Source organism: Globicephala melas, chromosome 12 (assembly GCF_963455315.2).
Source record: "Globicephala melas chromosome 12, mGloMel1.2, whole genome shotgun sequence".
Taxonomy (NCBI): domain Eukaryota; kingdom Metazoa; phylum Chordata; class Mammalia; order Artiodactyla; family Delphinidae; genus Globicephala; species Globicephala melas.
The window spans coordinates 69,546,291-69,561,600 of NC_083325.1; the positions used below are offsets into that span (position 1 = coordinate 69,546,291).

At 48.1% G+C, this 15,310-nt stretch overlaps 1 protein-coding gene across 3 annotated transcripts in view; it reads right to left on the reverse strand.

The window, feature by feature from the left end:
- DPYSL5 (dihydropyrimidinase like 5) overlaps positions 1-14,354 on the reverse strand; it is a 90,569-nt gene extending 76,215 nt beyond the window's left edge. The window contains exon 1 of one of the 3 annotated variants that reach the window (XM_060309150.1): positions 14,236-14,354. In XM_060309150.1, coding sequence (XP_060165133.1) covers positions 14,236-14,306 — 71 coding nt within the window. In that variant the 5' untranslated portion in view covers positions 14,307-14,354. Of the gene's footprint in view, positions 1-13,493; positions 13,668-14,235 lie in introns of those variants that run through there. The other 2 variants (XM_030858179.2, XM_060309151.1) reach the window with 2 other exon arrangements.
- Between the last annotated feature and the right edge of the window lie 956 nt (positions 14,355-15,310).

Consider the following 15,310-nt stretch of genomic DNA (forward strand, 5'->3'; position numbering starts at 1 on the left):
ATGTGCCAGATGTTCCAGGGTATGGTCCAAAAAAGGGACTAAAATGGGAGAATGCCCTCAACAAGCACCCTCTCCACCACCAAAACAAAACACAACAAAAACAATGGAGGACAGGCTGAAACAACTTCTGGAATAGGTTACATACATTGAAAAGGGCCACAAAATGGAGTGTTGACTACCTCCACGACTGCTTTCTAAGTACATTCCTAGGCAGAGCTCTATCCCAGTCCCCCCTCCCCACCAACTTGGGCAAAACGCCCTCCCCAACTCTGCTGGACCTCCACCACAGGGGCCAGAAGTGCCCACTAGCCTGATGACTTCCATCAGCCCTGTCGGGGTCAGAGCACAGCTGCTGTCCACCTCTATCTCCCAGAAGTCAGGAGTCGGGGGGCGGGGGGAGGGCGAGCAAAGACTCAGAAAGAGAATGATAAACAAATGAAGCAGTGGGTTCATGGGGTAAAACGGGTGAAGAAAACATGGACTAGAAACAGTGATGCAGGAGAGATGTGAATTCGTTTTCTATGCTGTTTAACAAATTACCACAAACTTAGTGGCTTAAAACAACGCATCTTCATTGCCTCCCTTTCTGTGGGCCAGGAGCCCTAAGTTCTCTGCTTTAGAGCCTCACAGGCTGCAGTCAAGGTGTTGGACAGGCTGTGTTCTCATCTGGAGGTCTGACTGGGAAGAACCCACTTCCAAGCTCACGCAGGTTGTTGACAGAATTCATTTCCTTATGGTCATAGGCTTCTAGCTAGAGGCCACCCAGCTCCTAGAGGCCACCCAATCTCCTGCCAAGTGGGCTTTCCCAGCACAGCCACTTGCTCATCAAACTGCGCGTCTAGAGCAAGTTTGCTAGCAAGACGACGGGGTCTTACATCACGTAACAGTCATGGGAATGACATCCCCATCATCTTTGTCGTCTTCTATTGGTTAAAAGCAAGTCACAGGAAGAGATCACACAAAGGTATGAACCCAGGAGTTTGCCTTCACAGCCCTTACAGAGAAAACATGCCCAAAAAGTAACCAGAATGCAAAACAGAATGGAACCAACACTCTACTCTACACGAGGGAACTGATTCTCCAGGAGGATCCAGAGGTCTCTTAACCTGTCATTGGAGACCAGAAAGGGCAATTACCAGAAACTGCCTGCACTGGTACAGCTCACTGGAAGTTAAATTGCCCCGGAGGTTCCTCCTCTGTGAAATGATTAAATGTTGTCTAAGGTTTTTTTTAGCCCCAATATCCTATGTTGACCCCTGGCCCACTGTAGGTGTTCAGTAAGCACCTATTCTTTGAAGGAAGGGATGAAGGAATGAGCACATGCACGCAGCGCTGTAGGAGGTTCATGATGCCTCATTAGTGCTTCTCATCTTCTGCATCCTAAGATTTAAATCAAATTTCCCTGAATAAAAATAAATACGAGGGAAAATATCAGAAATGCTATTTGCCAATCAGCAGTAGTACGTCATCCTCGCTTCCTGCCCCAAAGCCTTTCTTGTTTTGAACGGGCTGCACATTCTGTCTCTTCAGTAGGCTTGAAAGCCCTACTCTGCAGGCTTATGTAGGGGTCCTCCACCTGGGAGTCCATATGAGAACATAAGCCCTGAGCATGAGGCCCAGAATTCTACACTTCTCCAGTTTTCTCGAGTCTCTGAGAGGTGAGCCAGAACCAACCAGGGCTGCCAAGTTATCGTTATTGTTTATACAGGTAAAATATACACATGATAAACATTTAAAACTATAGCAATAGTGCAATGTTCCCCAGTCCCCTCCTCCAGAGACAAGCACCATCATGGATTTTCTTGTGTTTCTTTCCAAGGAGAGTCTGTGCATATTTAAGCATATATGTATATATTTTATATCACATAAATGGCAAACATGCATTAAATATTGGTCTGCCTGCTTTCCTTTCTATTCACTGATATATACTGGATGTTGTTCTTTATCAGATCAGAAATTATCTGCCTTATTTTTTTCAAATGGCTACATAATATTTCTTTGTAAGGATGGATCACAATGTATTTAACTAGCTCACCAATGCTGAGAATTTAGGTTGGGTCTAATTTTTTTGCTCGTACAAATAATGCTGCAATAATATCCCTTCCTATTTTTCGTCGTGCACATATACTTGTACATCTTTAGGATAAATTCCCAGAAGTGGTACTGCTCAGTTAAAGGGTGTGTGCACTTTTCGTTTTGATAGATGGTGCCAAACTGCAAGTCTGCTGGTTTGAGCTGGGAAGGAATTGTGACAGTCTCAGCAGCAACATAGCATGGCTGTCACAGATCAGAGCTGCCGATAGAATCTAGTCTCCATCTCCTCACTGTACAGAGGAGGGACCTGAACCATTGTGACTGAACTTCTCAGGTGCTTTCTATTCCCTCTGCACCAGCTATCCTATTGTCCAGCCTGTTCATTTGACAATCATGTACTTTGACAATACTGTTCTATACCTTCATGTAGCTCAAAGCACCTAACTTTAGCACCTAGAGAATACCATTAGCTCCACTTACTGAGTGCTTACGACGTACCCACCAGGCTCCCTGCATGTTTTCCCTTGAGTCCTCCTTATAAACCTATGAGAAAGATATTAACAACCCTTTAAATCACAAGGAAACCGAGGCTTGGGAAGATTAGGTGACTTTGTCCAAGATCTCTCACGTCTAGAAAGTAGCAGAGTCAGGATTCAAACCCCATCTCTCTCCCACGTGCAAGCTCCTTCCTGGAAATTACACTGCTCCTTTCAGGCACTCAGGAAATATGTGAGAGGAGGTTTGAGCCCATCTCGAATAACAGCTCAGTGCAACTTAAGTCCAGTTACTGGATGGTTAGCAAACCTCTCCCGCTTGCTAGGCTGCTCCAACAGCCATTTCTGGTCCTGGCTATTGGCATTCTACTGGCAGATATTTAGAATTTAACTAAGTATTGGATGCTTCTCATAACTGTTTCATCTCTTTGCAACTTTCATTTTTTTCACTATGGCCAACTTTTGGTGCTACCTGCTATTGAGACAACACAATTTTACAGAATTTATTGGTAAAATTGGCTCAGCTTGGAGTCCTTTGTGCTCCAAATTATTATTACATGTCCTGTTTGTAAAATGATTGATTATCTCAGACAATTTTATTCCTACATTTACACAAGTTCTTTGATAAACAACTTGCCAGCTAAGACTGATTAGAAGGCATTCTCTGATCAGGGAACTTTGTGACACGTATTAAGCATTTCAAGGAATTAACACACATTTATGCATTTCTCCTTATGTGAGAGCTATCAGGTATTATGAGTAAAACTGCATCCCCCACACCAAAAGCTTTTTTTAAGGGAATCTCAATTTTCAAAAACATATTATCAGCTGGGTAATAAAATCATGTGTGTGATTTTCACAAAGATGTAAACACTATCTAAAATTTTAAAAATCGGGGACTTCCCTGGTGGCGCAGTGGTTGGGAATCTGCCTGCCAATGCAGGGGACACAGGTTCGAGCCCTGATCCGGGAAGATCCCACATGCCGTGGAGCAACTAAGCCTGTGCACCACAACTACTGAGCCTGTGCTCTAGAGCCCACGTGCCACAACCACTGAAGCCCACGTGCCTACAGCCCGTGCTCCGCAACAAGAGAAGCCACTGCCTTGAGAAGCTCGCGCACCACAGCGAAGAGTAGCCCCTGCTCTCGGCAGCTAGAGAAAGCCCGCGCACAGCAGCAAAGACCCAACGCAGCCATAAATAAATAAATAAATTTATTAAAAAATAAGGCTCCCCTGGTGGCACAGTGGTTGAGAGTCTGCCTGCCGATGCAGGGGACACGGGTTCGTGCCCCGGTCCGGGAAGATCCCACATGCCGCGGAGCGGCTGGGCCCGTGAGCCGTGGCCGCTGAGCCTGCGCGTCTGGAACCTGTGCTCCGCAACGGGAGAGGCCACGACAGTGAGAGGCCCGCGTACCGCAAAATAAATAAATAAATAAATAAATAAAAATATAAAAATCGAACATAATCTAAATGTTCATCAGTAAGTAAATGTTTAAATATAGTACATTCCAATGAAATGATAGGCAGTCAATTACAAGTTTACATTTCTAAATTAGGTAGAGACACAGAAAAGTTTTTTTCTAATGACAGAACAAAATACAAAATAGTATCCATGTTGTGGTTACACCTCTGTAAAAATTACATTGAGTATAGGGACAAGGATTTGATGAAACGCAAACATTACACTAGCTGTATTAGCAAAATGGTCTAAAGTGGTTTTATAATTGATTAAATATTGGAATATACATTTTAAAGAACAAAATTAAATCCTATATTAAAAGAGCTATGAAATATCTAAGTGCTTAAGGGACTCAGAGTTCAAGCAGTAAATCTAGGTTTTAAAGCACTGATAAATCTGATCTCACTCACTTGGTTACATGAGGACCAATGCCAAACATGAAAGGCCACATGACAGGAAAATATTCTTTATCAGGAACAACTTGGGCTGTGAATGGGTCTCATAAGCAAAACCCAGCCAAGTTAGGAATTCATGACTGCCTTGTTATGCTCCTTTGGTGGCAAAGGTTTCATTACCATCATCCTATAATGGTACCTACATCGCTGCTCTTGATCTATACTGGCCAAACTTATCGCTGCCGTCTCTCCTGGGCCAACAGTGAAGACCAGCTGTGGAGAGGAGATGGGTTTGCCCATATCCACAATCTGGTTAGAGGCTACTGCTCATATCTTTGTGCCTCATCTTTATCGTTTTTCAGTAGTTGCAGGGGTTTTTCTGTTATAATCACATTGTAATGGGAACTATACTCAATATTTTATAATAACCTATAAGGGGAAAGAATCTGGTTGGTTTTTTTTGGGGGGTGGGGTGGGCGGGCACCGTACCACGTGGCATGTGGGATCTTAGCTCCCTGATCAGGTATGGAACCCACACCCCCTGCAGTGGAAGCGCAGAGTCTCAACCACTGGACCACCAAAGAAGTCCCAGGGAAAGAATTTGAAAAAAGAATATATGTGTGTGTGTGTGTGTATACATATATATATATGAATCAGTTTGCTGTACACCTGAAACTAACACAACATTGTAAATCAACTCTACTTCAATTACAAAAAGAGAAAAAAAAGAAAATAAATAAATAAGATTAACAACCCCCATAACATGTGCGTTCTAAGTCTTTTTAGAAAAACCCACAAAAAATGAGATGCTATACTTCTAATTCCCAAATAAGAAATATGAACTTTGCAATTACAAGCTGACACTTTTTTTTGGGGGGTGGGGGGTACGCAGGCCTCTCACTGCTGTGGCCTCTCCCGTTGCGGAGCACAGGCTCTGGACGCGCAGGTTCAGCGGCCATGGCTCATGGGCCCAGCTGCTCCGCAGCATGTGGGATCTTCCTGGACCGGGGCACGAACCTGTGTCCCCTGCATCGGCGGCGGACTCTCAACCACTGCGCCACCAGGGAAGCCCTACAAGCTGACACTTCTGAGGCGTTTTTTAAGCCACAGAAATCACACAATTCACAACTGCTATTTGACTCAATACAAGAAATCCAAAATAGTTAACCGAATAAATCTCACTTGTTAATCTTGTTCAAGGCTGACAGGACATCTCTGGAATGATCTCTGGACCCATGTTGCAATTATAATCTGATTCTCAGCTTTTCCTTAAGAAACAGGAGTAAGGAAATTGCTGTAGCAAGACCAAGGCTGAAGCACATCCTTGGTCTTTAGTTTAGAAATGTTCACTTCAGCTACTGTAGAACAGTCAGACACAGCTAAAGTTCTAATTTTTTTGCTGAAGAATAAGAGTTGAAAACCAACCTCTGATCAAGCCACTAAATTATGCCAGCATTTAGGGCTTCTAAAAACAGTTTAATCACAGCGTTGCATGCCTTGGGATTGACTTTTTTAAAAAAAATTTCACCATTAATCTTACTATTTGGTGTGGTCTACTAAAACACAACATATGCATATCCTTGACCTGAATTCTACTCCTAACTATATACCCAAGAGAAACACACATTTGTTCACAAAAGACAGGTACTAGAATGGTCACAACAGCACTATTCATGATAGCACCAAACTAGAAACTAGCCAAATACCCATTAACAACACAATGGATAAATAAATTGTGGTACATTTAGACAATGGAATGCTATATAGCAATGAAAATGAGCATATAAAATGCAACAAACGTAACACTGAGCAAAAGAAGCCCCTTTTTGAAAGAGTACCCACTATATGATTCCATCTATAAAAAGTTCAAAAATAGGCAAAGCTGATCTATGCTGATAGGGGTCAGAGAACTTGGAGGAAGAGCAGTGACTGGGAGGGGACTTAAGGGGGGTTTTGGGATATGCACTGGTAAGCTGTTTCTTCATCAGGTGCTGATGACATGGCCATGTTTAGTTTGTGAAAATTCAGTAAGCTATACACTTACGATTTGTATACTTTTCTGTATGTGTTATACTTTACTAAAAAGTTTATAAAATAAAAATATTTTTAAAATACACTCTCAATCCCCAATGTTACTGTTTTATGTATGTGTGTGGCCCAAATATTTGGCAGTATGCCAAACTTAAAACATTCCGAGTAACTTTCTTAAAGTTGAGTTTCATGTCTGTTGGAAACAGGAGCAAAAAGGCATTAAATGAAAAACTTGGGAGCTACATTTGAATTTTTTTTTTTTTTTTGCGGTATGCGGGCCTCTCACTGTTGGAGCCTCTCCCGTTGCGGAGCACAGGCTCCGGACGCGCAGGCTCAGCGGCCATGGCTCACGGGCCCAGCCGCTCTGCGGCATGTGGGATCTTCCCGGACCGGGGCACGAACCCGTGTCCCCTGCATCGGCAGGCGGACTCTCAACCACTGCGCCACCAGGGAAGCCCTACATTTGAATTTTATAACAGAATGAATATATTGATCTACAAAGACGAAAATCTGGTTGAAGCGCTAAAAATGGGAAAGGAGGCGACTTCTCCATAAATAGTGGTCATGCTCTGCGGAAGGACAAAGGGAAGGACAGGACCAGACAAAAGCAGGGAGAATAAAGACCAAAGGCCTGAGAAATTAGAGGGAGCCCATGGCGGATTTGAAATCAACAAAGGGAATGCTTGTCAGTGGACAACAAAGGGACACAAATATGGTGTGACTGAGTCCTGGGCACTGCTACTGTGTACAGGACACATTCACAAGGAGTTGAGGCAGTGACAGGTCCAAAAATCTTTGCTAAAGCCAATGAAAATGGGTAGATGTTGGGAGGTGGGGAGGTCAATTCAGAATGCAGATATTCTCCTGTCTTTTTTTTTTTTTGGCTGCGCTGAACGGCACACAGGATCTTAGTTCCTGACCAGGGATCGAACATGTGCCCCCTGCCGTGGAGGCGTGGAGTCTTACCCACTGGGCCACCAGGGAAGTACCTCTCTTGTTTTGATTCAAGAGAGTCTAGTCATTCATAAAACCTCAACCTCACTTGGGCCAAATGATTTTAAATTTAACTGGGGAGTTAGAGGTCTCAGTGGCTGGAAAATCCTGTAAAGTATCATCTCAATCTTCCGGTTGGTCATTCTTTCAATATTATCCACTGAATGCTTGCTCTGAGCATTATTTTGTGCTAGAAGCTACATGGATGAAAAAAGAGGTCCAAATTCTATTTTCAACAAGGTAAGGCCCACCATTTTGCAGTGGGATAAATAGCCCATTGCTAAATTCTTTAGTTTATTGTAAATCTTATACCCAACAAGTAAGCTTCTGATCCTGGGGTAGTGTTTAAAAGCACGGACCTGGGGCTTCCCTGGTGGCGCAGTGGTTGAGAGTCTGCCTGCCAATGCAGCGGACACGGGTTCGAGCCCTAGTCCGGGAAGATCCCACATGCCGTGCAGCAACTGGGCCCATGAGCCACAACTACTGAGCCTGCGCGTCTGGAGCCTGTGCTCCGCAGCAAGAGAGGACGCGACAGTGAGAGGCCCGCGCACCGCGATGAAGAGTGGCCCCCACTTGCCACAACTAGAGAAAGCCCTCGCACAGAAACGAAGACCCAACACAGCCAAAAATAAATTAATTAATTAATTAAAAAAAAAAAACAAACCACGGACCCTGTGATAGTTTTTTGTGTCAACTTGGCTAGGTTTTAGTAGTCAGTTTTTCAATCAAACACACATCTATACGTGTTGCTGGGAAGGTATTTTATAGATGTGGTTAACATCCACAGTCAGTTGACTTTAAGATTTTCCCCAATAATGTGGGTGGGCCTCATACAATCAGTTGAAAGACCTTAAGAGAAAAACTAAGGTTTCCCAGAGGAAGAAATTCTGCCGTAAGACTAACCATTATGGGGCCCATGCAACCTCAGCTCCCACATGAAAGCTTCCAGCCCTCTGGCCTGCCCTACACACATCAGACTCGCCAGCCCCCACAGCCACATAAGCCAATCCTTATTGGTTCTGTTTCTCTGGAGAACCTCGACTTATACAGACTCTGAGCAGGCCCTTTGGGTTCGAAGCTTGGCTCTGCCACTTCTCTAGCTGGCTGGTTTCTGTACCTCCGTTGCTTCATCTGTAAAGTGGGAATAATGACAGTACCGTACTTAACTCACAGGAACTAGAACAACCCCTCACACAGAGTTAAGTGTTTTGAAAATGTTTGTTAAATAAGTAATTCTGTGCTGCCAAGTTTATTTCTTAGCTGGAAAACTTGAGCTAAGAAATCAACTCAACAATTTTTATTCCCAACAACTTGCCACCAACCAAACATGATCGCTCTTTCCCACACCAAGAACAGAACATCCTCGGAACAACAGCGTCTCACCAGTTATGGACGCCTGATTGTCCTTTAGATGGTGTAGGAGCAGGGTGAGTTGCCAGGCCAACTCTATACACAGGGACAATTTGGCAAAGCTGGGGTCAGAGCACTTCTGGAACATTCTTAACTCTGCAAGTTCTCAGCTGCTCAAAACAGCTGTGTTTAAAGAGGCTCAGACTCAGCACAGAGCTATTCCTACTATTTATAAGGGTGGGAGCTTCAGAAAGGTGTCCTAATCATTCTTTCTGTTCCCACTATCGATCCCTACAGCAGCTTGCCCCAGACCCTGGTGATATCCGCACCGGCTTGCCCCGGATGAAAGATTAAATGGGGAATCAAAATGTTTTTATGGGCACACATTCTGGGGTAAGGGTATGACGATGGTGCTGATGGTGCTAACTAACATGTATCGAGCACTTACTAGGTGCCAGACTCTGGTCTCAGTGCTATACATATATTAACTCATATAAACCTCATTGTACAGAAGAAGAAACTGAGTCCCTGAGAGAAAAATAACTCATCTAAGGAGAGACGGACAGAAAGTGGCAGGGCTCGGATTTGACCCCAGGCTTCCTGGCTCAGACCAAGGCTCTCCCTCCTGTGTACATTGTCTCTGAGTCTGGATTGTGAGGAGGGAGTCGAGGTGGGAGGAGACAAGGGAATGAGCACAAAACTGGGCTGTGATTGATGAGAGGGTATGGGAGGGTCAGGGGATGCTATGGTTAAGTCCATTTATTTTAAATGGAAGAAATTTCGAAGATTGAAACAGAACAAACCATATACAATATTCTTTCACAAATTTTTTTTGTTAAAGTATATAATGTGTCTGCTTTTATACATATATATCAAAGTTCATTAAAGATTCATACCACAGTATTTGAACCTTTCATCTTCATATAAAAAATTTAAGACAAAGTGATCTTGAAATTACGTCTTATTTATTCACTAGCAGTGCAAGAAAATCAAACACCTTCTTGTTATTCTCATTTGACTTTATTTTATACCAACTTCTCCCTACAAGTTCTCACACTGACAAAGATTTCCTATATTATTATTCTTCTATGAGCTCCTGTCAACTAAGTCTTAGAAGACTTTTCTGAAAAAATTTTCTTATAGCTCAGAAAACAAAAATGTATGAACAGGATTAGATTCTATCAGAATTTGTTTAGTTTTGACACCAGAAGGATAACTTACATACTCTTTTCTAATAATACCAACTTCTCTGGCTCTCAATATTTATCTAAATCCTAATTTACCCCAGAGATTTGTCCACAGTTGTGATGGCCTTTGGCCTACAGTTCCCTGGAGCTGAATTCTGTGTCAGAGGAGCTATTATTATTAAGGAGGGAGAATTCTTAGATATCCATGGCAGGACAAGGAGAGGTGGAGGTACCACAGATGAAACCACACCAAGTCTTCAAACCAGATTTTGGCCAGTTGTGCAGAGTTGCCTGAGTAACTGTTTCCAGAGGTGGAAACGGGCAGTGCATTGAGAATACTGAAACCACTCTGGCTTACATCTACATCTTGGAGAGGCTATGCTGAAAACAGCCAGTTGTTCATGTCCCATGAACATCTTTTCTATACCTAGCTGAGCTCCCCAAGGGCACCCTGGAATTCTGGGTACATAAAGTCCTTCTCTGGAGCCACTGGTCTCTCCCCTCTGTCTCCCAGGCATTTTCACAGGAGGTGGGAGGGGGGGCGTGCTGATTTCTCTCTATCTTCCCCATAGAAATGGGCTGGTCATACTGGCATCCCTCATCTATGAACTGACTCCCCATGGGGAAAAAATTGGGTTGGATATTCACACAGTGCTTTCACAGGATTATACCCTTAAATCCATAAGTTCCTTCAAGAAGAATAAACCAACAAAACATTCCCTCCTGAAACTTTTCCTTTGGGAAATGACATGAAAACACACTTCCCATTTGAGCTTTTTCATAAGAAAAAACTTTCAGCATCAGATTTTGGGTGTTCTAATACTGAGATTCCTGGTTTTCACTCACTCTGGAGATAGATAGGTCTATTAATTTAATTGAACACATCCAATGAACAACATTCCAGCTAGTCCTTTGTAAATGCTGAGAGGCACCTCCTCAAAGCACCATCCTTTAAAAGCAGCAGGATATAGCCTACTGCTGCTGCCACTGGGTACAGCCCAGATAGGAGGACCTCACGTTGGCAGCAACCATACGTTTTGGGCAAGAGCCAACAGTCACATCACAGTCCCTCACCTTATGCATCAAGCTGAGTAAAACCTAGAGGTTTCAAGGCTAGGCTAAGAGAGCCGAAAGGCTCATTGGTCAACTTCATGCCAAATATGTCACACCGATTTGTCCTATGATGCTCTGACTGTCATTTAGCCAAGCTTCCTCCACTCCTGGAACAAAAATGCTTCTGCCTTGCTTTTTTTTTGTTTTTCTTTTTTTTAAATGAATGACCATTTAAAAGTATAAATCTATGCTAAAGAGTCACCTTTAATATCAGCTAAACAATCATCAAAGAAAACCTATCAAACAGAATGCTACTTTCTGGCTGTCATTTCACATGTCAAGACGCTGCGCGCGGCGTGAAAGATGCTTAGACAGCAAGCAAGACTATGAGTGCATGGAAAGCTCTGTTGAACCCCTTTTTGTGTTTGCATTTCTGTCCATCTGCTTTCCCATGGGCAAGGAGATGCCTCTTATCATAGAGCCATCCCTGTCTTAGGTCATCAGACAATACCAGCGAAAACTGCAGGATGGATAAGCTGGCTTGGGTGTGGTCACTGGCAAAGGGAAGCACTGGTCCCCTGGCTGCCGGCTCTAAGGCCAGGAGTGGCACCCGTGGCGGGTAATCTCCACGACAGCTTCTCCCCATTTTACCACAGTCCGCACCGGCCCTAACTACTCCCTCTAGGAACACACAGCAGACCTTCGAGGTGGGTCGCCTCGCCAGACAAAGCCGGCTACTCAGGGAGCCCGCTCAGTACCGAGGCAACCTCCACAGGTCGCCCCAGACCGTCTTGGTGGTTGGTCAACAGCAAGGGGCAGGGGGCGGTGCCGCAGCCAGAAGGTACCAAACCCAGGGGCGGCGTCTGTCTGCCGGTGCCACAGTCTAGGGGGACGCGCGACTCACACCAGGGAATTAACGGCGGGGCTCGGTTCCCCAACACAAACCCCAAGAGACGAGCACGTGCCCTGTGATTTCTCCGGGAGCATTTTCTGCACCAGAAAAGTGCGCACTTCATTTCTGGGGTGGGGGGGCGGCCCTAGTTCGCTGTCGGGCGGATACCAGTGTCGGCTATTGTTCTCCGGGTCTGTCGGGCGGGAGGCGTCCCTCATTCCGCCTCCCTGGCAGCATCTGCCACTGGACCAAGCCTTTCAGCTCTGCGAAGAAAAGGGTATGCCTGCGGCGCTGCGGATTATCTCAAAACCCTAAACGAGTCCCTACGGGCTGGTGTCAAGCCGGGAGACAAAGCTCCTCGCGGGGACAGCCAGTTCGGTCCCGGATCCGCCATCCTGGGTCCGTCGCCCGGTGCAAGAGCCACGCCCAGCCAGCCACAGGACAGCCAGGCCCCTCGCCAGAGCTGAGGGTCTTCAGGCCCGAGACCCGCGACCCCAGCTGCCTGCCCCTCCCTTCACCAGAGACGTCCCTCCCCAGGGAGACCCCTCCTCCTCACCGCGCTGGTCTCCTCCTCCCCAGCGTCTACCCGCCTCAAACCCAGGCAGTCTCCACCCTCCAGCATCCCTCCTCCCCTCCACATTCTTCGTCAGCCCCAGCCTAGCCTCGCGCCACCTGCTCCAAGCTCCGTCCCTCCCTCCTCAGACCCTTCTCTTTCCTTCTCAAACCCTAGTCTCCAGTTTACCCCTCTTCCCAGATCCAGTCACCTGTCCCCACCCAGCTTCCCTATCTCCCATTTCCCCCATCTATGCTCAAACGCAGGCCTCTCCTCCGCCTCTCTCCATCCCAGCTTCTCTCCAGCTCGGACTCCTGCCTCCTCCCCGGGCCTGGGGCGTCGACGTCTCTCGCTCGCCAAGATCGATGCAGCCAGAAGGGCTCCCGCGCTGGGCTCAAGCGAAGGGACCCAGCTTGGCGCCCGCCGAGAGGGCCGGGCCGCAAAAAAGCGGCCTTTGTCGTTCAGACAGGTGCCTCGGAGGCGGCTGGCGAATCGTCCTCAGGCGTCCGCTCCGTTAGCCGGACGGGTGGACGGGCCGCCGGGTCCGGTTCAGGCTGGGCAAACCCCAACCCGGAGGGGAGAGGGACAGAGGGTGTCTGCGGATGGGGGTGGGGGCAGAGGACGGCGCCGATCTAAGACTGGGGCCGGACGGGCCCACGGCCAGCAAGCCCCCACCCAGCCTTCCAGCTATTCACTGCGCCTCGACGACTGAGGCTGGGCGTCTACTGTGTGCTAGGAGTGAACCCCCTTCAACCAAGCTGCCTCCTCACCCCAGTTCTTTGCAATCCCACGAGCACCTATTAAACGCCTACTATGAGCAAGGCACCGCTCGGCGCTCTGGGAGCTCTGTGGGCTTACAAAGAGGAACCGATTCGGGCCCCAGTTTAGCCCGGGAAGGCTGCCGCCATTCCCAAACCACACTTCCCGCCGCGTCCCCCGCAGCCGGGCCCCTAGGCGCACCCGGACCCCGGCCCTATTGTGCGCCTCCCAGAGAAACAGAGACTGTGTGAGATGGATGTCCCAGCCCGGGGAGAATAAGCCCACCGCCCACCCCGCCATCACCCACTCCTCCGGGATGCCGCGGCTGCGAGGGTCCGTCGGTCGGTGGGTTGTCCTCCGGTCTCGCCGCGGCGCCGGAGCTGCGGGTGCTCGGGGCGGCGGCGGCTGCACGCTCGCTCGCTCGCTCGATCGCCGCCTTGGCGCGCCGGGCGCTGGAGTCAGAAGCCGCGAGCAGGGGAGGGGTCTTGGGTGGAGGCTGGAGGCGTCCTCGGCCAATCACTGAAGCGACGGCTCCTCCCCAGAGCTCCCCACCTCTCGCTAGCAGGTTAGGGAGAGGCGGGGACCGGCGGCGCCTGGCATCCTCGGCGCCTCTCGCGGCTGCCGCTTTGGGACTACAACTCCCGACAGGCCCTGCCGCAGGGCCAGGGTCCGAGAGGGGACGGAGGACGCAGCCGGAGAACCCACCGACCTCCTGGCGCCCTTCTCCGCGTTCCTTTGGATTTCCATGGTGACTCAAGACCCTTCACAAAGCCCGGGCGCTTGGACGCGCTGATGCACGGGTCCCCTGGGACGGCTACCGCCTCCCCTCCCCCTGCAGGACCCCACCCGAGGGTCTGAAACAATGCCCCAGTCGCCTCTCCCGGGCTGCTGCCGGGCTTCCCCTTCCCTGCAGGCCGGGCTAAGGCCGCCTGGTTCCCGCCAAGACCCAGTCCGACGCCTTCGAAATGGGCGCCCGGCTGAATTGCAGGGTGGAGAGGGCGGGGGTGTAGTTGTAAGAAAATGTTCTCACGTACAACGTGGACGGCCACTCGGGGCCGCCTAAGTTCGCATCTGCACCCTCTGGGGCCTGGAACCCGGAGTTCATAATCTCGGCCAGCGCTTCTCCATCCAGAGCTCTCAGGTCTAGCTGCCTGTCCTATTTCTGACACCTCCTTTCAGGGCGTGGTGAAGACGCTGTAAGTGTTTTATAATTCAATTTACATTAGCGTCACCTTTTTTCTTCACGTTTTGAATACACACAGAATTTAACAAAATCAACAAGTCTAAAAAAGAGAGAGGATCACCATGCCTTTACAACCTCCCTGATTCCCTCTCAGTCCTTCACCGTTTATCTGTTATTTCAGTAGTTGTAATAATGGCTTAGATATGGTTTAGTAATTTGCCTCTTTTCACTTATTGTCACTCCAAAAGCGTTGCTATTGATACGGTGTTAAAATGCAGCATTGAGTCCTCACTCCAACCCCATACCGGGGTCCCTGGGGAACCCCAAGGGGCTGCTGTAGAAGCCCCTCCCCTGCCGGGCTCCTGGGAAGGGGTGAAGAGGAGGGAGTTCCCTGGCTGTAGCCGCACAACCATGGCCCTGAGAGATGTTTCTCTCTGCAGGATATATTCAAACAAAACGATGCTTCACTACTCCGGAGGGTCCCTCCTCCCCATCTCAGCAAAATCTACCCGGGCCCCGGGCCCCCGCAGAGCCCACTGAAGTGAGGTCGCCTTAGGCCACTTGCTCAGTACTCCTCTGCGGTGGGCTCAGGGCCTGGAGCAGGCCAGGCTGGCATTTGGGCCTCACTTCTGGATTACCACCATAGAATCTCCACTTCTCCTGGGAGGAAGGTTTACTTCTTTGCCCCCTCTCACATCGTAAGCTTATGCAGGGAGCCCCCAAATGAGCCTAGGGACTACCTCAAAGCATCCCCAACCCAGAGGAGCATGGGGATGTGCCTGTGAAAACCAGGGGGGCGTGGCTCCTCCTTCCCGCACTGCTCCAGCTTGGGGCACTGCCGTGGGGATTCCCCCAGGCTGGCCAACTTCTGCACTGACCCAGGGGTTTAGGTAAAATGGGTTGAGCTGGAGGGAGGTGGAATGGAG